At 47.3% G+C, this 24,149-nt stretch overlaps 1 protein-coding gene and 1 long non-coding RNA gene across 8 annotated transcripts in view; one reads left to right on the top strand and one right to left on the bottom strand.

Moving 5' to 3' along the window:
• Window positions 1-21,058, top strand: part of ZHX1 (zinc fingers and homeoboxes 1) — a 27,310-nt gene extending 6,252 nt beyond the window's left edge. For 2 of the 7 annotated variants that reach the window (XM_080578477.1, XM_080578478.1), the window contains exon 3: window positions 10,984-21,058. In XM_080578477.1, the coding sequence (XP_080434603.1) occupies window positions 11,199-13,826 (2,628 nt within the window). In that variant the 5' untranslated portion in view covers window positions 10,984-11,198 and the 3' untranslated portion in view covers window positions 13,827-21,058. The remainder of the gene's footprint in view (window positions 1-10,983) is intronic. The other 5 variants (XR_013945882.1, XR_013945883.1, XR_013945884.1 and 2 more) reach the window with 5 other exon arrangements.
• On the bottom strand, window positions 18,852-24,149 carry LOC308188941. The gene is made up of 2 exons (XR_013945889.1): window positions 22,105-24,149; window positions 18,852-21,665 (listed from the first exon to the last, which is right to left on the bottom strand). It is a non-coding gene; the product is annotated as an uncharacterized lncRNA (long non-coding RNA).

The raw sequence follows: 24,149 nt of genomic DNA, 5'->3' as shown, positions 1-24,149 counted from the left end.
TCCCGGTGATTTCCACTGACTCGGCTGATGCTTGCGATTGGGATTGGGGCAGGCCGTGTTGTGCAAAATACAAGTTGTCTTTTTTTTTTTAATTTCGGTAGAGGAAGTTATAAGGTTGATGTAGTCCCTTTGATATTTGATTTAACCCGCTAACTGCCCGGGAAGGAAAAGGAGTCTGTTTAGTTTACCTTTGTCCTAGATTCAGTTTTAATATCTCATGTTTAAATGGGGAGAGGGGGGGCTGATCTTTATTCTTAATGATTCATGCTGCCTCAAAGCACAGTGGTTTCTAGTTGTGTGCTGCCTTTCCCACTGGGGGATGCAAACAAAAGAACAATAATTTCAGACTCCTCCTTCAGTTTCCAAGAGAACCTTAGCTGCTCAGGGATAGCTCTGAATTTTAAAAGCATTTTTTCTTCCAAATTACGTATTGATTGCACATAAAATAGCAGGACTGTAATATGCAATTTAAAACAAATGCACGACGGTGCTCATTTGCTTTTAATGCTCCTTTTTTATTTTTATTTTTTATTTTTTTTTTCCAGCAGAAAACAAAAAGTGGATTCTGTTCCCATAAGCCGGTCTTGCAAAATCCGCACAAACATTTATTAGTCTAGACACAAAATATTCTCACCCGGCTTCAGCCTGACGATGGCAAAAAAATAATAATAATAATAAAAAAAAAGGCAAGCTAATATTGTCCTTGGCTGTCAAAAGGGAAGGGGGGAGTCGTGCCCCAGGCCAGTGAACCAGTAACATTTTGCTGGGGCTGCCTACAACAACAGATGCATCTCATTCCCCTGGGCTTCCAGGCCTGCCTATTCTCTTCTGCTAAACTTGGCCACTCACAAACATTCTCGTTGAGTACCACACCCCAGGCTTATCCTGGGCTCTTTTGATTCGGTTTAATAACGGCACTAGGCATGCTCCTCTTTACCAGTCCTCCTCTTCTGCCCCAGGAATCATTTAACTGCCGCACTGAGTCGAAAACATTCAAAACAGGTGGGAACCGGGCTGACTGGTAGAAGTCAAAGCGGTTTAAAATAGGTGATGTGATCGCAGTTTAAATCTGCAGGAAGGGAGCATCGATCTAAATGCTTTATTCGAATCTTGAGCTGCAGTTCTCATAAATAGCAAATGCTTCTCCTTGCCTGCTACCGTGGCAGTTTGCAGACTTTTGCTGAGTTAAACACACAAATATGATTTATCCCTTTATTTTATCAGTCCTTTACCTCAACGCTCACGTACTCAGACTGCTGGTTTTTATACTTCGTCATTTTCTTAGAAAATGGTGAATTATGCATATCCTGCCTGTCAGCTGATTAGTTCCTGTTACTCCCAATTTGTGTCAGGCTGCGTTTGGTTGGAAATTAAAATTTAATTGAAAATTCCCCTAAACAGCATAACATGTCTGTATTATTAATTAAACTACTGTAAATACATAGGATATCTAAGAATGCATGGCTGTTTTTTAAAACCTACAGAGGAGGCAAGATATGATATTTATACTTAGTAGATTAAATATATTGCTTCTGTGGTGGCAGGTCCGTGCCTTAAGATTTTGAACCTGGTAGAGCTCGTGCTCAAACCTTAAAAGGAAATGTTACATAGACAATAAAATGTCCTGCTTTCTCAGGGAGGACACTTCTCAGGTCATCCAGTCTTCACTCGGTGCAACTCTTACGAAGTGAACGTCTTCCTGTGAGGTTAGGCGCTGGTGGCCACTCATTCCATGTTCTCACTAAGAATTTCCGACCTGACCAAGACAACTTGCATCTAAACAGAAAAAAAATTATACGGACCAAACCCGTCCCTTTTCAATACTTACTTCTTTTTTTTTTTCACATTACTTTTTTTCTGTTAATAAGAACGTATCTGTTCACAGTCAGTATTTCAGCCAGCGACCGGTGCTCTCCGAGGAGGATGACTGCTGTAATGTTGATAAATCAGGTGTCATTTATGAGGCAGTGTGTTCTTGAAACGTTAATATAACTTAACGAAGTATTTCTGATTAAAACTGGTTCTGAGTTTCCTACTCGAAGCCGTAGGGTGTTTAAGCAACACTGATTCTTCTCTTTCTGCCCCCCCTCCCATCCTATCTTGTTTTGGGCTGGGCAATTTTCGAGGCTTTCTGTTGCTCCTTGATGTTTTTCTTAACGCGTACAGTATTTTTAATACAATTTCAGTGTCCGTTCTCATTTAAACCGGTGAGAACGTGATTTTGACCGCAGTATGCATGTGAGGCTTCGAACCACCTATGTGGTTTAAAACAGAAGTAATCGGATTTTGATGGTGTTTAAACTTAATTTGCTTTAAGCACAGCATTTTACTTAACGACGTACTTCTCACTTAAACCCTGTTCTGCTAACTTTCCACGATTGTATTACTAAATGGGACAAAAAGTGAACTGGAGTGGTCTGTTCTCTGCAGTCCACTTCTTTGCTCCCTGCCAGCGCCGGCCAGCAGAGGTGAGCGGCTGGCAGGAGGAGCCCAAACATCCCTGGCAGCTCCAGGACGCGGGGGAAGGACGCAGCCCCCTGTGCTGCCTCGCTCGGCGCCTCCCACACCTGAGCCGCTGGTCGCAGCCGGGGCTCCGGGCAGCGCAGGGAGGGCAGGGCGCGTGGTGGGAGTGGGGCTCACGGTCAGAATTTGGGGCGTGGGTCCGGAAGGGGTCTTAACTAAGGCTTTGAATTTGCAGCTTCGAATTTGGATTTGCAGGCCCGCGTTTAAGGTGAGCCCGGAGCAGCGCAGGACGGCGTCAGGGCTGTCGCTGGGCTCCTCATCTGGCGGCGCTGGTGAAGTGAAACAAGTCAAACGCTAAGTGCAAGCCTCCCGCTCCCACCGCAGTGAGCTGGGGTGCTTGTGTTCTGGTCCGGCGGCTCTCTAAGCCCCCGTGTCGCTCCGTGGTAACTCGAGCACGCCGTCTGACTCCCACAGGTGACCGTCCTTCCACGGCCAGCCTTTTATTCCGCACGCTGCGCTTGGCAGGCTCTGCATTCCCGCGTCTTCCACCCTTTTTGTCGCTGGCCCGGTTGGCAGCGAGCGGTGTTGGCGCACCCCGTGAACGTGTGATGGCGGGGAGAGGGGGATCAGACCTCGTCGCGCAGGGTAAGCCGCCATCTCCTGCGGAAAGCAGCGGGAGCATCCGAGCGGCGCAGTACGGAGCTCAGCGGGAGGCTGGGGTCGGGGCACTGCCGCAAATGAAAATGCTTTGCTGGCTGCAGAGGCTAACTGGGTACACGCTGGTGTTTTACTACGTGGTGGAGACCTGCGGAGAGTGTTTCTGCAGGCAGCTCGGTCTGCCTTCCTTTGTAGCTGAAACATCCCCAAGTTCTAAGGGGAAAAAAAGAATAGAAGGGACTTGCGGAGATCGTCTGGTCCTGCCTCCCGCTCAAAGCGAGGTTAACTTTGAAATTAGATAGGGTTGGTCTGGGTCTTGCCGAGTTTTGCGGTCTTCCAGGGATGGAAATTCCTTAAAAGTTGCCAGCAGATCTCCAAGACCTCTCCGGACAGCTGCCTGCAGTCCCCAGCCGGCGCGGAGCTGCCGTTACTCCTCCATCGCCCTGCCCCAAAAGTGGTGGGTGATCTCCAGGAGCAGGCTGAGAGCAGGCTGGCCCGGCAGCGAGGTGGAGACAGACCTGAAGCGTCCCCGCAGCCTCTCCTGGCTCCTGGCAGAAATTCAGCACTGCACCGGGACCGCTGGCATGAACGGCAGGGACCGAGCACCCTGCGTACGGAGAGGGAAGCTCGAGCGTTGTGCTGCTGCCGTGAAAAGTGCTGCTGCCGACCCGTGTTGGTGGGATCAGGCCAGAGGATGACGTCCTGAAGAAATTGCGAGCATCGACCAAAAAACACACCTCCCCAGTACAGAGGAGTCTGCCAGTAGGGTCTAGGTGAAATCTGCTTTGGTTTCGTGGTTTAATTCAGCTTACAGTTGCAAAGCTGATGTGGGACACCGTGAGGCACCTTCAAAGAAATCTGAAATGTCAGCTCCGGAGTCACGTTTTTGACTTCCAAGCGGAGAAGCAAATCTTGTGACGAAGGCAATAAAGGACTTCTTGTGCCCTCTGCAGCCTTTGACCTTCGCCTGAAGCGGCAGCAGACCTAGGGTGCTGGAGGCGGCTCTGAGGAGGGCGCGGGGTGGGACGCGGCTGGGAGGAGGTGCCGTGAGCACCAGCCGCAGTGGCCGGAGTGCTGGAGGAGGCTCTGGAGAGGAATCGCAGCCTGGATGCTGCAAGTCTTCATCTCGACGCGTGCTAAGCTGGGTCTCTGCGAGAGAGTCTCGTTATTTTTACCCGCTCAAGTGACACTCCACGTACGTGCTTTCTCCCAGAACGCTGGCTCCTGCAGGCACTGCGTTTATGCTCTTGGAGCGAGTATTTTGGGATCTTTTACGAGCTACCTGAGCCTCAGGTCTGTGTCCTGGTGTATTCAAGTCGGCGTGTGCGTGTGGAGTATGTAGCAGAGCGTGTTAGTGTCACCTGGTGAGTCCATTTTAAGTCCTTGTTTCCACTTTCTTCTGATCTTCGAGATGCCAATTTCTTACTTGTTTCTGTTTGAAGGCTGCTTTTGTTCCCCGGGCCTTGGATTTGGGGGAACATCCAGCTGGTTCAAGAGCAAAACGCGAAAGCGAAGCAGGGAAGAGAGGCGCTCTCCGTGCACAAACCGCGTTATCTTTCTTTTTCTGAGCAGCTCTGTGCCTTGGGGATCTGACATAGGAACTTGAAATCTGGCAAGGATCTAGCCTGAGGTCTGACAAATGCGTTCTGCTGCTTAAAGACAAGAAACTGGCAGAATTATGAGTCATAGTTTATCGCCACCTCTTTGTATCCAAGGTAGGATTTGCAGGATATTTTGTTACCCGCTCTCGATGTGCTTTTATGCCTGTCACTCGCGCTTTGCAGGCTGCTTTAAACCGCCGCTGGTAAATGGATCCTCCTCCTCCCTGTCTGGGTTGTCACCCCGGCGTGGTGTGAAGCTCCTGCTGCCGTTGCTCCTGCCAACACCGCTGGCTTCAGGTAGAGAAGCACCCTTAAGGCCCGAGCCCTAGTGAGACCTAGCCCCACTTGTTTAAGGACGGGCAGAGAGCTCCCCAGGCTGCTGATTGCCATCGAGCCTTCCTTTCACAGCCGCTTTGAAGTCTTTCCCATGTGATGAGGGCACGGAGGGCTGGCGGGAGGAGGAGGGAGAGGAGAGGCAAGCTGTGCCGAGCTGTGTCACCTCGCAGAGCGGTGACGAGAGGATGAGTCGGGCCGTCTGGCGAGGGAGGGACCATCTGCAGGGCTGCAGCTCTCCTCCCTGACAGCGCTGAGAGGTGCCTGGGGACACGAGCTCCCGAAGCGAACGGAAGGTTTTGTACTCCCAGCCCTACGCCAGGGCCTGGGAAAGCTGAGGTCTCTAGAAATTTTTTCAGCTTAGGGAAAAAAAAAAAATAAAAAAATGGAAGTTGAAAGGAACATTTTGTGAAACGGTGCCTGTGCCAGACTTTCGTTTTAAAGGAGGAAACCCCGGGGGAACAAAACCTTTTGTTTTGGTGTTTTAAGGAGAAACTTTTTTTTTGATAAACAGCTTTTGAAGTGAATCAATTTTTACCGTTACCTTTTTTAAAAGCCGATACGGAACAAACATTTTGGGGGTTGAATTAAATGTTTATTCAACCCCAGACACGCTCCGCAATCTTTTCAGGTCAATAATGTTATTTCCTCTTCCTTCCCATTTTTCTATGCAACAGCACAGCAAGCAAAACAAAACAGAGCTGTAACTATGCAAAAAAGAATCCATCTCTAACTCTGCCACCATTTTATTGGCTAAGGTGAACACTTACATCGGTGATCGTGGCCAGGCCTGATCCTTTAAAGAATAATCACGTCGGGTGCTACAAGCGCTGGGTGCTCACCGCTTGAATTAAACACGCTGGAGGTCCAAAAATCAAGACCTGCCTGTGTAAAGTTAAGCTGCCCAGTTGAGCAGGTGAGGGAAAATAGGTTTAAATTGAGATTCGCTTTTGTTCTGGAGTCAGAAGCAGTAATGCCCTCTGAACTCCCCAGGTAATGGACAACAGAAAAAGTGGCTCTGTAAAACCAAGTCCTTCGCCCTCCTCAGCTGGAAGCAGCAGCAGCAGCACCCGTCAGAGCAGAACAGGCTGCGCTGAGCTCTGTGCAGAGGAGTTCTTGACGTGGATACAGCAACGCAGAGTGAATGGTAATGGTTAGGAGTGGGCTAAACAAAGGACTGACCATTCCTTATCATTGTGGATTAATTGGGAGCTGTAAGAAGAAGCCAAAACAAAGCTTTCTGGGCTGAGGAAGATTGCAGACACCTACTCATCCAGGTGATTTTAAGAGTTGGAAGCAGGTTCCTCTCCTCAGACTTCTCCTGAGCCACCCTGTTTGGGCACATCCTTCCAGTTACGTTGAGTTTGGGTTTTTGTTGCCTTTTTTCTCCCTTCTTCCTGCATGCTGGATAGAAGTGTCATACAGCAAGCAGGAAAAATGACTTTTCGTGAAGCATATCACCTGAACACACGGAGAACACTTTCTGTAATCTCATTTCGTGCGGCATCAGCTACTCCTGTCTGGGGCATGGAAGGACGAGGCAGGCAAAACTTTAGTCCTAGAAACGTGTTCTTTTACTTGCTTTCTGCTGTCAGCCATATATCTTTTCCTCCTTAAACTTCAATCAGAGAGGCAGTGTTTAGGAAACATATAAATCTTTATGCAGACCAGCTACAGAGATAACTTTTAAGTGTTGAATTCCACTCCGGAGAGTAAGTCTGTCTTAATAAAATTAATAATGAATTGGTATTATTAACTGTTTATGTTCTACTTCTGAAGAGCAGTGTCCTGAGCAATTGCCTGTTCAGAGATAAAAATATAAGCTCCTGGGCTTTTGAAAATGTGTGCCTGCGCTTATATTATTTCCCTGGGAAAATATCATGGGCTGGCTTTGCTAGGAGTGTCACCAGTATGAAGATCTGAGGTAAAATTACAAAAGGGCGTTGCAGTAGCGAATGTCTTGAGAGCTGAAGTGCAACTACCTGGAAGTTTTCCTCCAGATTCTTCCACTGAAGAGTCATGGAATGGGTTGGGTCGGAAGGGACCTTGAAGACCATCCAGTTCCAACCCCCTGCCCTGGGCAGGGACACCTCCCCCCAGCCCAGGCTGCCCAAAGCCCCATCCAGCCTGGCCTTGAGCACCTCCAGGGATGGGGCATCCACAGCTTCTCTGGGCAGCCTGTGCCAGGGCCTCACCACCCTCACAGTGAAGAATTTCTCCCTTATATCTGATCTAAACCCACCCTCTTTTAGTTTAAAGCCATTACTCCTTGTCCTGTCACTACACGCCCTTGTAAAATGTCTCTCCTTGTCTTTCTCAAAAGCCCCCTGTGAGTACTGAGAGGCTGCAGTAAGGCCTCCCTTCTCCAGGCTGAGCAACCCCAACTCTGTTTCTCTGCAGGAGAGGTGCCCCAGCCCTCTGATCCTGCCCGTGGCCCCCTCTGGACTCACTCTTACAGATCCGTGTCCTTGTGCTGGGGGCCCAGAGCTGGGTGCAGGGCTCCAGGTGGGGTCTCACAGTGGCACAGAGGAGGATCACCACCTCCCTGGAGCCACTGGCCACGGTTTTTTTTGATGCAGCCCAGGATATTGCAGGCTTTCTGGGCTGTAAGCACACGCTGCTGGCTCTTATTGGGTTTGTCACCCACCGGGACCCCCAAGTCCTTCTCCACAGGGCTGCTCTCAGTCTGTTCATCCTGCAGTTAGTAATCGAGTCTTAGATGCTGGGCTGTTGACTGCAGCTCTCTGGATGCAGCCGTCCAGCCAAAAATGAAGCTTTTTGACATGGTGCAAACACCTGAAATGCTTCCTGACAAACCAAATTGCACAACGGAGTTCCTATATTGTAGTGAGACGGAAAAACACAAAAGTAGAGTCCAGATAGGAATAGAAAATCTTTGCTCATGTATTTGACCTGAAAGTATTTAAGGGAGAAGCCAAAGCAACCTCTGAACCGTTAGTGATAGTCTTTAGGAGTTCATGGAGGATGAGGGGTGGTCTCAGGGGAGTTGGGGCAGGCAGACATAATACACAGGAGAACACGTAGGGAATTGCCCTCATTCATGGGAATTGCCCATGGCATCCTCGTCAGCAGAACAGGAGAGGTGTTCCAGAGAAACTGAAGGACTGGGGTGGTGCATAATTGCTTTGATCTACTGCTCAAGTGTGAGTTGTCGTAATTCCCTGGTAAACTGAAAGAACATAACCAGGCAGCGTGCTACAGCTGCGCTAATCCCATTAGTAACCGGTACAGGGGTTTCTGGAAGGTTTGTAGAGGAAGGAAGGCTGGGAAGGGCGGCAAACATCTGGCTTCGGTGGGATTTGAGAATAGTGAATGCTGTTGTAGCTCTGAATTAAACAGGGTTTTAAAATCACAATGTCTTTTTAAAAAATTGTGTAGTGAGAAGAGCGTAGATGTGGTTTTCTTTTCCTGACACCTGCTTGCCTCAAAGAAACACGTTGCTTGGTCAACAGTAGAGGGCTGGGACGGTCTGCCTGGACATGGTGAGCAAAACCAAACACAGGAACCAGGGTGGTGTTACGGAGATTTAGCTCTAAGGGCACAGGTGATGCAATTAATTGCACGTGGGCTTGTAGGGTTATAGGCAGCTGGGTAAGTGAGGGACTGGGGAAGCGCTTATTGATCTGTTGGACGGGGTTCAAGTTTTCTTCTTTACCTCGGGCCTTATCTCGAGCGTGCTTCCATGCTGCGTGTCAGGTCAAACACTGCTTCCCCTCGCGCTCCGGGCTGCCCCATGGCTTGACCCTCAGCAAGCCCCGTGCTCGCTGGGCCGCCCCGAGAGCCGGTCCTGCGTTCTGCTCGGCGCACGGGGCACTGCAAAGCACCTCGAGCCGCGTCAAACTGCAGCTCCGGCCAGCTCTGCTGGCTGCTAAGCAGCTTGTGACAACTGGCATTTCTGGCATTTCGGAAATTTTACTCAAGATCGCAGAAAAATTAGGTAATACCACCCAGCTCTTCCCCAGGAGAATTGCCCAACATTGCGTCTTGGCAGTTGCCTGTCTTTTGTGAAGAGCCCTCCAGCCCCGCAGAGGAGTGGCACAGTTAATGATGCTCTACCTCTCGTCCCTCAGGGCAGGGAGACAAATGGATCCATTTAGCTCAGCTTCGTGGCTTTCTCACCGCGAAGATAAATGAGACAGTCTGCAGTGCACGCTTTGTATATACTTTAAAATAAATATCCTTTACACCTCTCCGCAATTTTACAGATTGCCAGCGTTGGCTTGTCGAAGAAGGGTACCTTTCAACGCCAGCTCTATGAAATAATTATGATCCTGGAATGATGATTACCTGAGATTTATGGAGCACTGTCGGTGTCCTTAATGCTGTGTAACCGTACCCTTGGCATAAGGAGCCTGTTGTCCTGGGCTGCACACTTCAGGTGTAGGCAGGGAAGCAGTGCAGAGAGATTCGGAGGGTCACTTAGAAGCACTTGGGGAGGATTTTTGCAGGAAAGTGCAGTAAGGCACAGTTTCAGAAGGAGAGCTTGCGGAGCAGCACTGTCTCGTAGCTAGGGATGAGCGATTTTGTCTTTTGCGTAAAGGCAAAATGTGAAGTTCGGAATTATTTGCCTTCCTTCCTAGCCACAGCCTCTGCTCTCCCCATAATCAAAAATAAAGGACTGTGTTACTGTACTGTGGGAAACAGTATTTATTTTCTCCTTCTCTTTTCTTTAAACTGCGCTTCTTCCTTTTACACTGCTCTTCTTTTAAGATTCTTTTAAGATTTTGTTAAGAACAAAGCTGGCCTTCTGTTTTTAACCTGTTACATGCCTTATAAACCTTCTGAAGCAGCTGCTTGAATGTCCCTCTTGCACGTGAGCATGCCACCACTTCAGGCAGTAGATAATGTTCCCCTGTCTACAGACTCGTGTATCTATGGGATTTCTTGCACGAGAAATCAGCGTCTGCTTTTATTTCAAGAAGAAAACTATTACCAAGAGGATAACCCGCTGCAGAAGTTTGTGCATCATTTCCAACAGCCTAGTTGTGGTCTCAGTGGGATAAAACTCACTCCAGTCTGTGCTATTTAAGAACATATTTATTCTCTGAATTTATGTAGCCCTCAAATTGGATTGGTACTTCTTTAGTTTTTCTTAGAAGTGAACAAGGAATTCTGAATAGAAAATACATAATTTTGTTTGGCTTCTGCTTGCTATATCACTTTTTAATGCTTTTTTTTTTCCCCTATGGCAGAGTTCACGCAATCAATCATGTCCCCGTTAATGCATAGAGCCATGAAAACAGATTTTAGTTAATTGCCATTTGTTAACAATCAGCTTTTATTGGTCTGGGATTGGCCTTCACTGGAAGAATGACATTTGGGGAGCTAGGAAGAAAGGATAGTCATCTTTTGTCTGTCAGAGCGCCTTAAAAAGGCATTTTTTGCCTGATTTCAGACTGGGGAGAAAGGCCCTGTGCATGCTTGTACCTACATGTGTAATGAAACAGAAAAATAGGCTAAACGTGCCTTTTTTAGGGTCCTTCACAATGTCTGGCATAAAAGACATAGGATGGAGTCAGCAGCAGAGATGTCGTGCTGGGGGTGAGTTTGTGATGGGGAGGACTTGAGCTCACAGAGCGGCTGAGAGGAGTTGTAGCCTACACAAAGCAGCCCAAGAGCAAGGAAACAGAGGGGAAACAGAAGGTTGCCTTTTCTGTACTATTCTCTGTCTTGCACCTCTCACTGCATTGATGTGAACGAAAACAAATTCCAGCCTGTAATAGCTGAGCTGGAATTTGTCTTTCTTGCCTCAGCTGTGAGGATCTCTTCTTGGAACGGGTCTGCTGGTTTCAGGGGTGACCAGTGGTGGATGGAACCCCAAAGGGCTGCATTACCTTAAACCATGCTATGTAGCAGAACAGAAAGTAGTCTTTAAATTGAACTAATTACACTCTCTTCTTTGCTACAGGTGGTGGATGTGGACTTTAAAACAGTGTCTCAACATTTCATCCTCAACTGTCTTTTTTTAATCTGATTGCACTACAAAAGAAAAGCTGCTAATGGGATAAATGTTGAGACGTTACAAGAACTGACTTGAAGTACCAAAAGCCATTATTACCAATCAAGAAGAGCTTGAAGCTAAGCCTGTAGCTGACCAGTCAGTATCACATCCACAGAAGAGGCATGGCAAGTAAACGGAAATCAACAACGCCGTGCATGGTCTTAGCCAACGAGCAGGATCCGGATCTAGGAACGGTGTCAGACGTGGAGGAAGGACCACCCGCAGCTGCGCCAGCAGAGAATAACCCTACAGCAGAGAGCGTCACAAGCGAGGAGGATGTTCACGAGTGTGTGGATTCAGACAATCAGAAAAACACAAATAAAGTAGAAGGTGGCTATGAGTGTAAATACTGTACTTTTCAGACTCCAGATCTCAATATGTTTACTTTCCACGTGGATTCGGAACATCCCAACGTCGTACTAAATTCATCCTATGTTTGTGTGGAATGCAATTTTCTTACCAAAAGATACGACGCTCTCTCAGAACACAATTTGAAGTACCACCCCGGCGAGGAGAATTTTAAATTGACCATGGTGAAACGTAATAATCAGACAATCTTTGAGCAGACTGTAAACGATCTCACTTTTGATGGGAGTTTTGTTAGAGAAGAAAATGCGGAGCAGGCTGACCCTGCTGAGGCCCCCTCGTCGGGGATCTCCATTAGCAAAACTCCTATTATGAAAATGATGAAAAACAAAACCGAAACTAAACGCATTGCTGTTTTCCACAACGTAGTCGATGACATTCCTGGCGAAGAAAAGGGAACGGAAAATGAGCCAAACTCGGAAGAAGTAGTAGAAAACCCACCACCGTCGGTTTCTGAGTCAAAAGCGAGCCACTCGGTTGTTTGCAGCGCAGCAGACGTACCGAGCACGGTGGTGACTCCAGCACCGGTGCTTCAGCCCGGGGTGGCACAGGTTATAACAGCTGTTACAGCTCCACAGAACTCAAACCTGATCCCCAAAGTCCTGATACCCGTAAATAGCATTCCAGCCTATAACACTGCTCTGGACAACAATCCTCTTTTGCTCAACACTTACAACAAATTCCCGTACCCAACCATGTCAGAAATTACTGTTCTTTCCACTCAAGCGAAGTACACAGAGGAACAGATTAAAATCTGGTTTTCTGCCCAACGTCTGAAGCACGGTGTGAGCTGGACGCCGGAGGAAGTGGAGGAAGCGAGGAGGAAGCAATTTAATGGCACGGTGCACACTGTGCCGCAGACGATTACCGTCATCCCAGCGCACATTTCTGCCGCTAGCAATGGGTTACCTTCGATTTTACAGACGTGCCAGATAGTTGGTCAGCCAGGGCTTGTTCTCACTCAAGTCGCAGGTGCAAATACCTTACCAGTGACAGCCCCGATAGCCTTGACTGTAGCGGGAGTCCCAAACCAAACCCAGCTGCAGAAGAGTCAGATTCACACTGCTCAGCCCATGGCAGAAACCAAACAAGTAGCTGCTGTTCCTGCCCCTCAGCCTATCAAAAACGAAACCGCGCTAATGAATCCTGATTCCTTTGGCATGCGAGCAAAAAAAACAAAGGAACAGCTGGCAGAATTAAAAGTCAGCTACCTGAAGAATCAGTTTCCTCAAGATTCGGAAATTAGCAGGCTTATGAAAATAACAGGCCTGACTAAAGGAGAGATCAAGAAGTGGTTCAGCGACACGCGCTACAATCAGAGGAACTCGAAGAATAATCACGGGATTCATCTCAACAGTGATTCGTGTGCCACCATTGTTATTGATTCAAGTGATGAAATGAACGAGTCCCCGACAGGAGCCGCTCCGCAGAGCAAGTCATCGTGGGGTGCATTTCCTGATTTCACCCCGCAGAAGTTCAAAGAGAAGACGGCTGAACAGCTGCAAGTCCTCCAGGCAAGTTTTCTTAATAACCCTATCCTTACAGACGAAGAGATGAACAGGTTAAGAGCCCAAACCAAACTTACCAGGAGAGAGATTGATGCCTGGTTTACAGAAAGAAGGAAGTCGAACGTCTTAAAGGAAGAGGGAACCGATGTGAATGAGAGCAATGCCAGCAGCTCAAAAGAGGAGGCTGGAGAAACATCCGTGGGAGATGGAGCAGCAGGACCAAAATCGGGGGGCTCCGCTTCCAGCAAAATAGGCAAAAAATCCCCAGAGCAGTTGCACATGCTTAAAAGTTCCTTTGTTCGTACTCAGTGGCCATCCCCGCAAGAATACAACAAGCTGGCAGAAGAAACGGGGCTCCCAAGGTCAGAAATTGTGAGCTGGTTCGGAGATACTCGCTACGCCTGGAAAAACGGCGGACTGAAGTGGTATTACTATTACCAGAGCGCCAACGCGAACAGCTTGAACGGGCAAGGCTTTGCGAGGAAGAGAGGGAGAGGAAGACCAAAAGGGAGGGGGAGAGGGAGGCCTCGAGGGAGGCCTCGGGGAAGCAAGAGGTTAAATTGCTGGGACAGAGGTGTGTCTGTCATAAAATTCAAAACTGGAACAGCAATCCTGAAGGACTACTACATGAAGCACAAATTCCTTAATGAGCAAGACCTCGATGAACTTGTAGCCAAATCTCACATGGGGTATGAGCAGGTCAGAGAGTGGTTTGCAGAAAGGCAAAGAAGATTAGAACTTGGAATAGAGCTCTTTGAGGAGAACGAGGAAGAAGATGAAATGCTGGAAGATCAGGAAGACGAGGAAGAAACAGACGATAGCGATACTTGGGAACCTCCCCGACATGTTAAGCGTAAACTCTCCAAATCAGATTGACGCACAGTTTGGGATCTGGGAGCCAAAAACCTGTGAATTAGGTTTGATCTTATGGTGAAGAGCCACACAATTTTTCCTGGCCTTCAGTTTTAGCAAGCACCTGCAAAGCGTCTTACTTGCACCCGAGAGAACATGGGCAAGATGCTACCCGTGCAGGCGACGAGCATTTGCTTCCTTGCTACCAGAGATGGACATCCGCAGGCCTAGCCTAGGACATGGGGTTATAAATCAGCTCCGGTTCAGCTCCTCCTCTTCCGCATTACCGATGGGAAGGTTCATCATTCACATGACTGCTTCTCAGTATTTAATTGCCTTATGTTGTTTAATTCCAAAAAAACACAAACCACCACAGACGCATTTTTTTTGTTGTTGTAGGAGAACATTGCCTGCTCACGAAGGAGGAAAATACAAAAACCTAGGATGTGTTTTTGCAAACATCACTTCACCTGAAAGGTTTCAAGGCCTGGGTTTATTTCTTAAGGAAAGAATTCAAAACAAAAGAGAAGGGGAAAAGTGTGACAAAGGAATCAATGAACCTAGGGGTGAGGATTGCTTGGTTTAAGAAAACGAGGTGATATTGCACCTTTTGCGTATCTTCAAAGTGTTTTGGGTTTACAGAGCTTGTGCTGAAATGTTTCTTGCTGATAATTAATGAGCTAACTGAATGAGTTTAATGCTAGAAGATGCTTTTCGTTAAATTTAATCAGTGTATCCTACATCAATTTAATTTAAATGCCTGACAGACTTGATGCAGTTGATAGCAACATTCATTTTTAGCTTATGCATTCTTTACTTTGTTGGAAAATGGTAAGAAAAGTATTTATGTTTCTAGCTAAAAAGACTAATTTCTTGAAATCTTACACTGTATTTTAAGGTGAACATGAGGCAGAAACTGCCTGTTTTCATTGTTTCAGCATTGCTTACGGTTTTGTAAGAATACACAGATACAGAGGCGAAAAGCGTCTTCAGGTGCTAGTAAGAAAGGTTTTCAAGTAAGTTGTGGCAATGACCTGCTTTATAATTCTCAAACAAAATGAAGTTATATGGCTTTTAGGTGGTTAGGAATGGTAAACACACCGGTGTTTAATTGTTCTTTAGCGATAGCCCGGTTGAATGTTTCATGTGCAAGTTTAACCTAAAATTCAGCCTGATGGATTGAGCTTGCCACTGCGCTGATTGCTCTTAGGGCTGCTGGGTGAACACACGTATTTATAGGGGTGGTTCGATCTACCTGAACCCCAGAAGTAGTTGAATTGGTTAGGGAGCATCTGCATCTTGGATGAGTGTTTATATTAAAAGAAAAGAAAGGAAAAGAAATGAAAAAACGCCATGTGGTCTCGGGGCAGTGAAGTCATAGTAGCGTTTGGATAAGCAGATTAAAAACGGTGGGCCAAATTCACAAAAGTTTAGGCAGATACCTGGCATTCTAGAGTAGTGGTACTGCAAGGAAGAGCAGTTTGTGTTCGTGCCGCTGTCGGTCTGCATTTTTTAGGGGTAAGTTACTTTATATTTAGATGTCTAAAGATGATAAGGAACTGGTGCTGCTGTAGCCAGCATTGTCTGCTTTTACATGGGCACTAACAGAAAGCACGCTAGCGATCTCCTTTCCAAATCTGTCGACATCTTCTCTGTAGGCATTTGCATCTGTTGACCTGTGAGGGAAAGATTAGCATAGAGAAAATGTGTCCTAATGTTTCCACGTCTCCAAGAACCTAATCTAGAGTTATTCTTTCTTCCTTACTGTGATAGCTGTCAGAAGACCAAGAAGTCTTTTCAGTGATGATTTTCTGAAGCAGAGGAGTTCATATCACATCTGATCTTCTTGCCAGATCGTGGGTGAAACCCAGGTCGGAACAAGAGAGGGAATAATGTCTGACAAATGTCTGTGAGGTGGTGTCAGAGAGATCAGGATCTGGCCTTCCCAGCAGGGGCTGCTGCAGGTGGCAGGGAGGTATGGTTTGGCAGGTGATGGTGTGGGTGAGGCTGTTGGAGACAGCAGCAAATCAAAGAAAGATTTGCGTTAGCTTCAAGCTCCACTGGGACTACAGGGTCAAAAATCAGTGCTTGATGGGTGGGAAAGGACAAAACTAGTAGAGAAAGAGATGCTATTTTTAAGTTTCTGAAAGTATTAAAGCAAATCCTTAAACTCCTTGGGAATATGCCTCCAACAAGCGAATTCTGGAGTTGCCTTAAACCTTAAGGGTGAGCCAGAATTAATTAAAAAAACAAAACAAAGAAACAAACAAACAAACAAACGCCCACCCAAGCAACCTGTATAAGAATCTTCATTTTTGTTAGCATTTAGTTCATCACTAAATCTAACCTTCTTTAAAAGATGCGAAAAAAATGAAGATCCAAGTTAATTGTGTGATTGAACTGGGAAATTTTCCATTTTGGCAGTGCTCTGTTAAATAACGCTCAGCTACAATGTTAGGCCTTAGCACATCTGGTCTGAGAAACACAGGAAGAGGAAATACATTGTTTATCAGACTAAATATAGTTGGATTGGACGTCTTCTTTGAGTAAAATGATCAGAGAGGATGGCTGACGTATACTGGACCAGATTTTCAACTGCTGTAAACATTATAGTTCCACGTATTGCATAATATCGTTATAACAGCATTTACAGCCCATCTCATCTCTTTGCAGAGTACAGGATTTAAATTAAACCGCGTGCTGTGGGCCGGATAACGAGAGGCGCAGGGTACCCACATTTCCCTTAGGCTAGATGCACGCTGTAAACCTTTCAGTTGTGCCAAGGACGAGAAGAATCTGGGCAGGTTCAGTCCTGAAAACACCGGTTGTATGCACTTGTATCACTCACAATCTGCTATTTTTGTTGGGAAAAAAGAGCCCAGTTTATTTCGTGTTTACAGCACGTGTGTATTTGCACTGTGGGAGACGCTTAGCAGAGGCTCCTGCATCAGAGCTGATAGGAGGAGCACTGGAAGGAGCTGTTGGCGTGCTGGAGGCCGTCGGGATGTTCTGCTTTGTCTGTAGACCCTGGTCATGGCTGGCGGCAACCCCAAAGTGCTGGTAGCAGGGGTTTAGCCCAGATTCGTCTCGTCTGATCTTAGGCCACTGTGCTCCTTACCATGGTGCCCCAGGCACCTGAGAGAAACAGAAGCTGTGGAGGGGGTACGGCACATTCTCGTTCTCAGCTGATGAGGAATCTGAGCAACGCTGTCCTCAACACCAGATCTGGCTGAGGGCTTACCTCTGGGTTGCTGGTTTGTTCTCAGTCTTCACTGGGAGCACTGTTTCAGGATCCAGCCCTGAGCGTCGGTTCCTCTGGAGCTAAGGCTGAGCTTTTTTTTCTTCTGCTGTTTCTGATAAGAGCACCTGCTGTTACGATGCTGGTTAATGTTGTCTCTGGAACTCAGATAAAGCCAGGCTGAAGGTAATCCTTTGCTAGAATCGAGAGGGAGAAGGGCTAAAAACACGCAAGCAGTATCACAGCTGCTGAGGCACTCACTGTCCCTGGATCATGCTGCTTCACAGCATGTTTTACTCTTCCGAGTACAATGAAAAAGCACAGTTCTGTCTGAGCAGTGCTGAATTCCCAGTATCAGCCTCTTAATGGCCCTAGGATTGGTGTTAGTTGTAAAGAAAGTCAGAGACATCCCCCCTGGGGTTTGAATGAACTAACAGAGTGCTGGCTTGGAAGGAGTGGGAGAAGGGAAATGCAGAATCTTGACTCCGCATTTTCCTCGCCCTGCAGAATTCACTTACCTAAAACTTGGTGAGCAAGACAAATTTTACTCTTGCTCTTCTGACAGAACTAGTATTGCAGTCACTCATGTTTAGCATGCACAGATCCCAGCTCTGATCTGAAAGCAAAAGAAAGATACCTGGTACCCCGTGACTAGAATTGAGTGGATTATCTCTAATACACTACAGTAAACGGGGCCGTTCCATTTTTGAACCTTGTCCAGTACCATTTTTACTGTTTTTTCACAGCATTATGTGCAATATGGTTGCTAGCTGTAACTTTGATCATTAGTAAGGAAACTCATGCAATGTCCACGTGTGACATGAAATAGTTTTTCTAATGCACGGCTTGCTGACCTTGGGTAAAAGCCTGTTGTCTTCCTGCTCACCAAGGAACTCTGAGGCAGGCGAATGCTCTCCCTTCTCCTTCAGAGCAGAGAGAGGATTTCTGGAGCCCATACAAAGGGATTCAAAGCCTGATGCAGTCCCGTGAGCTAGAAAGCCCCACGATGCAGACACTCTCCTCCTCCTCCATCTTCCTCAGAAGTGAAAGCACAGCAGAAACTCAGACAACAAGCCCCTGGCTGCTGAAGAACTAAGCTGTAGTTTAAGGTGGGGAGCATTTTCCTTTTGCACTTAATGGAGCGCTGTGCATCCAGGTTGGATCTCAGTGTTTGCTCCTGTAAATATGGCAGCCCCAAATTGTGTCCTCCACCACCTCCTCCTCTCTATGTTCCTATCTCCCAAGGAGAGAAGATAATCGTTAAGCTTCTGTAATAGGAAATATCCCCGCCCTTACCCGAAGGCACAAAAGTAGAGTGCAATGAAATGTAGTTACTTTCTTTGATTTAATTTATTATTTATTGGAAAATACTTTTGCCTGCGTTCAGTAATAATGAGGAATTAGTATCAGTGATGAGAGAGCAGTAAAACTGCTGGAAGTTGTTGAGAACGCCTGGGATGAGCGTGTCAGCTGGGGATAGGACAGGCAGGCGCAGGGCTCGGCTCCCTACCCTGAGCAGTGCTGGGTTCCGCCTGTATTCCCCATCGAGCTGTTGAAGTACTGGGATAAATACGTTTGGCGAGCGGCGTGACACAAACTTAGCGGGTCAAGTGACTGGAGGTTTGGTGAGGTATTAAAATGCTGTCGGAAAAGATTGGAAAATGAAAGATGCAACAGTGAAAAGTCCTCTCAATAGCTATTTATACACACTCGATAGCTGAAATTTCTGTGTCATTATCCCACTTGTGAAAAGGGAGGTTTTGAAGCACGGGCAGGTTGCTGACAGTATTTTCAAGTCTAATGGCCTGAGCTTTTCTTTTGTCTTTTTTTTTTTTTCCTGCTACAGTGAAGAGCATCTGCACTTTTTCAGTGGATACTCATAGAAAAAAAATGACTCACCACAACGTTTAAAATGTTGGGTGGTAGCTGAGGATCCCGTAGCACTTTTCCTGAGTTAAGGGGGGATTCGTCTGGCCGTGCGTGGATGCCTGCAGTTGAGCAGGACACCACAGCAGCTTGACAAGTGCGAGTCAGCTCGTCCCGAACGCCTACAGCCGGTCAGACGAACTGCGCCCCAAACCCCGCTGACTGTTACAGGCGGCTCGCGGGCAGACACTGATGGGATGTTGCAGATGTCTGAAATTAGGGGAGGTGAATCTTCACCTCGGAGCGTGCTGGCTGGGTGGCAGCACTGGTCTCTGTGTCCTGTTGGGCTTCCGTTGTGGGTAGCGATGGTACTCGCCTCCACTCCCTGCCTGGCACGCGTGGGGAAGTGTGAGGTCTTAATTTTTGGTTTTGTTCTTTATTCTAGAGCAGATAGCACTACAGTGGCGGATAAAGTAACTGATCCTGGGTCGGCGTACTGTGGCATAAATACGGTTTTCGGGTTGCCAAAGTATTTTAGAGAGAATGTTACTATCTGAACATTGGACTGTGCATACCTAAAAATGTGTTGAGACGTAATATTTGTATCCCAATTGATCAAAGCGTTTCCTTATGCTTATTCAATACTAGATACCTATCATGAAACTTACCCTAAAGAATCTGCTAGAGTGACAGAAGGTTCAAGCTGCCAAGTCTTCACTTGTGATACGAAACAATCAACCACGAGAGCTCCACTCTGATTTTGCAATGTTCCCCTTGCCTCCAGTTCCAGCTTACAGAAGTGTTCCCAATCCTGCTTAGTTGGTTACCTGCATGTATGCTTACAGTTTGTACAGAAATGCACTAAAATGAGTTGCCCTACCTGGGAAGGCTTTATATTGTACAGAAAATGTGGCACTAGGTACTGCTCTTCATGTGCACAGGAGAGTTAACAGGTGTCGATCTCGTTTACAGAAAAGATGGAGCTTTGCAATTCTCTATAATATATTGCAATATATTTAAATGTCCTGTTTGACATGTGAAATGAAGCTAAGTTAATGCGTTGTTAATGTATTTGAAGTATGAGGAAGACGATTCACTAACGACCAGCAAGGTTTTTAGAAGGTGTTCCAGTATGTAGCAGTCTGTGTGATGTCTGGTGTATGTGCTGTTGTTAACGGAAGCAACGATGCTATTCGCGTTTAGAATGAGGAGTTTCTTACGAATGATGCAATAGCTTACAGTGTCTTTCCTTTGTAGCTGCCCAACGTGGTGAAGGGGAAGCAATTCTTGAAAAAGTTCAAGAAAACTGGTTAACTGTGAATGGGCCTAAACTTTCGTGAAACCAAGAAAATATTTGGACACACACAGGACTTGAATACTCAAAAGGATTTGGAACTTAGTGTTGTGCCAAAGTTAAAACTACTGCAGTTGGCAGAAGTTCTGCACTGTAAATAGAAGACTGATTAAAAGACAGCTTGTAAAAAAAAAAAAAAAAAGAAAAAAAAGGAAAAAAAGAAAATCAAATTTTAATACAGTACATTTTTATTCTGATACATAATGGAAACATTCTGTTTTAGACCTTTTTCGAAGAGGCTTCAGTGACCACTAGATTTTGTCCTCTTATATTTTGTTTGGCCTAATACTATATGTTCTAGTAAGATGGGCTTTATTGCCTGTGTTCTTTGATATGTGATTAAGCTTATAGCTTGGAGTGACCAAACATTTTACAGAGTAAAAGTTCTTAGAAACAGTATAATGTAACTGATATTTCTGTGTCTTATTTATCAGGCTCTGCACAAACTTGGAAAGTTGTGCCGGACTTGTACAACTCATATATGGGAACGCAGCATACTTCTTGATATTACAAACCTAAGCCTTTGTGGCAGTATGGATCTCGTCTTTGGATTTATTTTTGTTATTTTTTTGAGGCAAAGAGATGAATGGATGCTGCTGTAAAATATTTGTAATATTGCCATTATTGCTTTCTGTAGCAATTACTGCTTTTGCTTCAACAGATAAAGAAAATAAATCAGAGAGAGAAAAATCCTACAAGAAGCTGGTAGAAGGAAGGATCACGTGGGAACTTCTGAAAATAAACTTTGTACCAAAAAATTTGCAAACAGAAATAATGGAATAAACGTCTCCTTACTGAGTGTGTGTGTTTTTAAAGGGCTGTGCGGAAAGCAGAAACCATGTTTGTCTGAAAATGTCACGAACCAGATCTCATCAAGTGCCTGTTTTTTTTTTTTTCCTGTTACACAAAACCGAATTTCACTGGTGCCTCGGACGCGATACAAGCGGAGAAGTGGCTTGGCTGGAGAGCCAGCACGAGGTCAGCTTCACGTGCGGGTCGGGGCAGCAGCGTGTTGCTAACTCTTGTGCCCTATCAGCAGGGACGTCCCTATGGTTTCTCTCCTTAAGGCAGACGCTCTTTATTACCACGCTGAAAATATTTGGGGTGGGAGGAGTAGGGGCGAGTAGGAGCCTCCCTGCTGAAGGCCCTGTCAATTGGGCCTCACGCTTGGCGACCTCAGGGCTGGTTTAAAAATGCGCGTTTTCCTCAGGCAGTGGCTGAGGCGGGCGTTTTGTTGAGCCCTGCGGCGGCCCCAGAAGGCTCCAGGAGCGCCGCTGCCTTCCGGCAGCCTCCCTCACCTACCCAGCCGCGCGCGGTGCCCTGCTCCAGCCGCTGTGCCCTGGCCAGGGGTGCTCAGGAGCCCGCTGTCCCCGCAGGGCCTGGCATCACTCCCACACGCCGATCCCTGCAAGAGAAAGATAGGTTTAAGGCAACAGAGCCGTTCCTGTGCCGTGGCTTGCGGCAGCCCAGAAAAACTACACCCCGAACCGAAGTAGGGACCTGGAGGCGAGCGCTCGTGGTCGGGACAGCTGGGTGTCTGCCCAAACAGTTGTACTCAGGTCGGTGAAAAAAAAAAACAGGAGAGGAAAAAAATGCTTGCTCGAGATTCAGTCAGCTCAAGAGGGAGTCAGGAAAAGCCGCGCACAACCACCTTTTTTTTTAAAGTGACCTTTTTTTGGTTGCTGCGTTGGCAGCGCCGCCAAACTCGGACCGTACTTTCGGAGGAGAGCAGCCGGCCTCGGGGGCTGTGTCTCCCCTCCCAGCCTTCTCCTCCCAGCCCCTGCCGCCTTCCAGTTGTTTTCACACCAATACCGATGGCTGCTATTTTTAATAATTTCACGTACCGAACCACTTAGGGCAGCGCCTTAGTTTTCTCGCTGCACCGGAAAGTCCCCTCCGGGGCGATGTCACATTGCTCCCCGTGGGCTTTGCTTTGCTTTGGAACACTGCTGGTGGTCTCGGGGCTGCTTGGTAAGTGTCTTGTGGCGTCTGGGGCTGCGAAACGACTTGCTGCGCTTCAAGTACTGTAAACCGAAAGCTTTGACTATACGGGTTTGCAGTGGAACTGTGAGCGGTGTGACTAACTCCCTCCCATCTGTGGCTCCTTGCAGTCTCGGTGCTGATGTGCATTACCTTAAAATATTTATTCAGTAGAAGGGAAAAAAAAAAAAAGACAGGAAAAGGGGGAGAAACTGGTGGTCTCACCTAGCTGGTTTGTGTCTTTGGGTGAAAATAGAAGTCAGTGCTGGCAGTAATGCTCTTACCCTTTTTCAGTTTTCCTAAATGAAAACCAAAGAGGAAAAAAAAAAAAACAATTTCAGCGAAGTTTGTGTTAAGAGACTAACATAAAAGAGGCCTCACCAGAACAGCCCCCGTTAACGCCGTGCTCCAAAGGAGATGGTGCAAATACTACCGCAGCCGTGATGCTCTCAGTCCTGCAGTTCCTCGCACCGTGGGATGGAAATGGCCCCTCCTTTTTCTCAGCGACACCACAGAGCTAAGCCCTGTGCTGCTGATGTACTCTGCAGGGTGTTCTTTGCTCTAAATTCATCTCATTTCCAATAATTTGGGGGAAGGGGGCAGTTGCAGGCAAAGCCCGTTCTGGATTCCTGCATTTTGTTTGTGTTTAGTGGAGCTTTTCCCCTGCTTTTTCTTGCACTTCCTGACGCGCTGGTACCTGTACGAGGCGAGCGTGGAGCCACACAAGCTACGTTGAACAACAATTTTCACCGGTCCTTTCCAGCTGTGGAGAAGCTGCACCGGAGAACCCAAAAAAGCAGTTTGGTCGTTCCCGTGTGGAAGCTCTGTCCCCTGCCAGCCTCCTTACGGACAAGGAGCGCGGGACCGAAAGCCCACGAGTTGTGAGGGGCACTCGAGGGCAACCCCAAAGCCCTTTGTGTATTTCTTTGATGTAGCTTTTCGGTTGGTTGGTTGTTTTCCAGTTCTTTAAGATTTATTTCTCTTTGTTCCTGCAAGGCAGCAATACCGTAGGAAGCCAGGTCGGTTTTCTGGATCACCAGAGGCTTGCAGCAGCCAGACAGGGCTTCTTCAGCCGTGTCCTACAGGAGCAGCTGCCCGGTGCTTCTCAGCCCTGCCCAGCCCCAAGCGAAGTTTTAACAGGGAACAAGTCCGCTGCGGTCTCCACACCCCTGGTTTCATCACGAGAAGCAATTAAGCACCAAGCACAACTGTGGCTGGGGGAAGATGATGAGTTTTCGGAGGCTAACTGATAAAACCGGGGGGAGAAAAGGCCCAGGAGGAGGCCCACAAACCTCACTGCGAGTCTTGGGCCCGATACCGCCTGCTGCGATGGCTTTGGTGCGAGCGTGCGCCCCCGGAGCATGGAGCCGCAGCCTTACTGCCCGCAACAGGCATCCGAGGGAAGCGTTGGGGGCGTGTGGTTCCCCCCAGCGAGGGCGAGGTGCCGGCTTGCAAGGGAAGACGACTGCTTTAGGATTCTCCCAGACACCTCATCACCTTTTCCTTCCTTTCCGAAAAGCTTTTTTTCCCCTTTCCAACGACGCTCCAGTCAAGCCCAAGGGCGTGCTCGCTCTGTTCCTCATTTGTCTTACCAGACATGAAATGGTTGCGCAGCCCGTTAATAGCCCAACGCGGCTGTGCTGAGCGCGCCCTTTTGGCAGTAACGACTTTATTGGGTTCTGCGAGGCCTGCGGGGGAAGCATTATGGCCTAGTTAATGTGGCTCGCCAGGGGCTCGAAAGGTTGCACTGTTTTAAGGTAGATCAGGCGAATGAGCCAGCTTTGGGGGGGGTGCATCCTCCCTTATCGAGGTGTTCCTAAAAACCTTCTGGGTTCTGCTCGCAGCAAGCGGTTCTCATCCTGATCTCTGTGATGCGCAACCCCTCATCTCCCCGTTCGTTTTTGTGTCT

The sequence above is a fragment of the Anser brachyrhynchus genome, assembly GCF_964034855.1.
Source record: "Anser brachyrhynchus genome assembly, chromosome: 2".
Lineage (NCBI taxonomy): Eukaryota > Metazoa > Chordata > Aves > Anseriformes > Anatidae > Anser > Anser brachyrhynchus.
The sequence above is the reverse complement of the archived record's forward strand: the minus strand, read 5'-3'. Positions and strand labels throughout refer to the sequence as shown.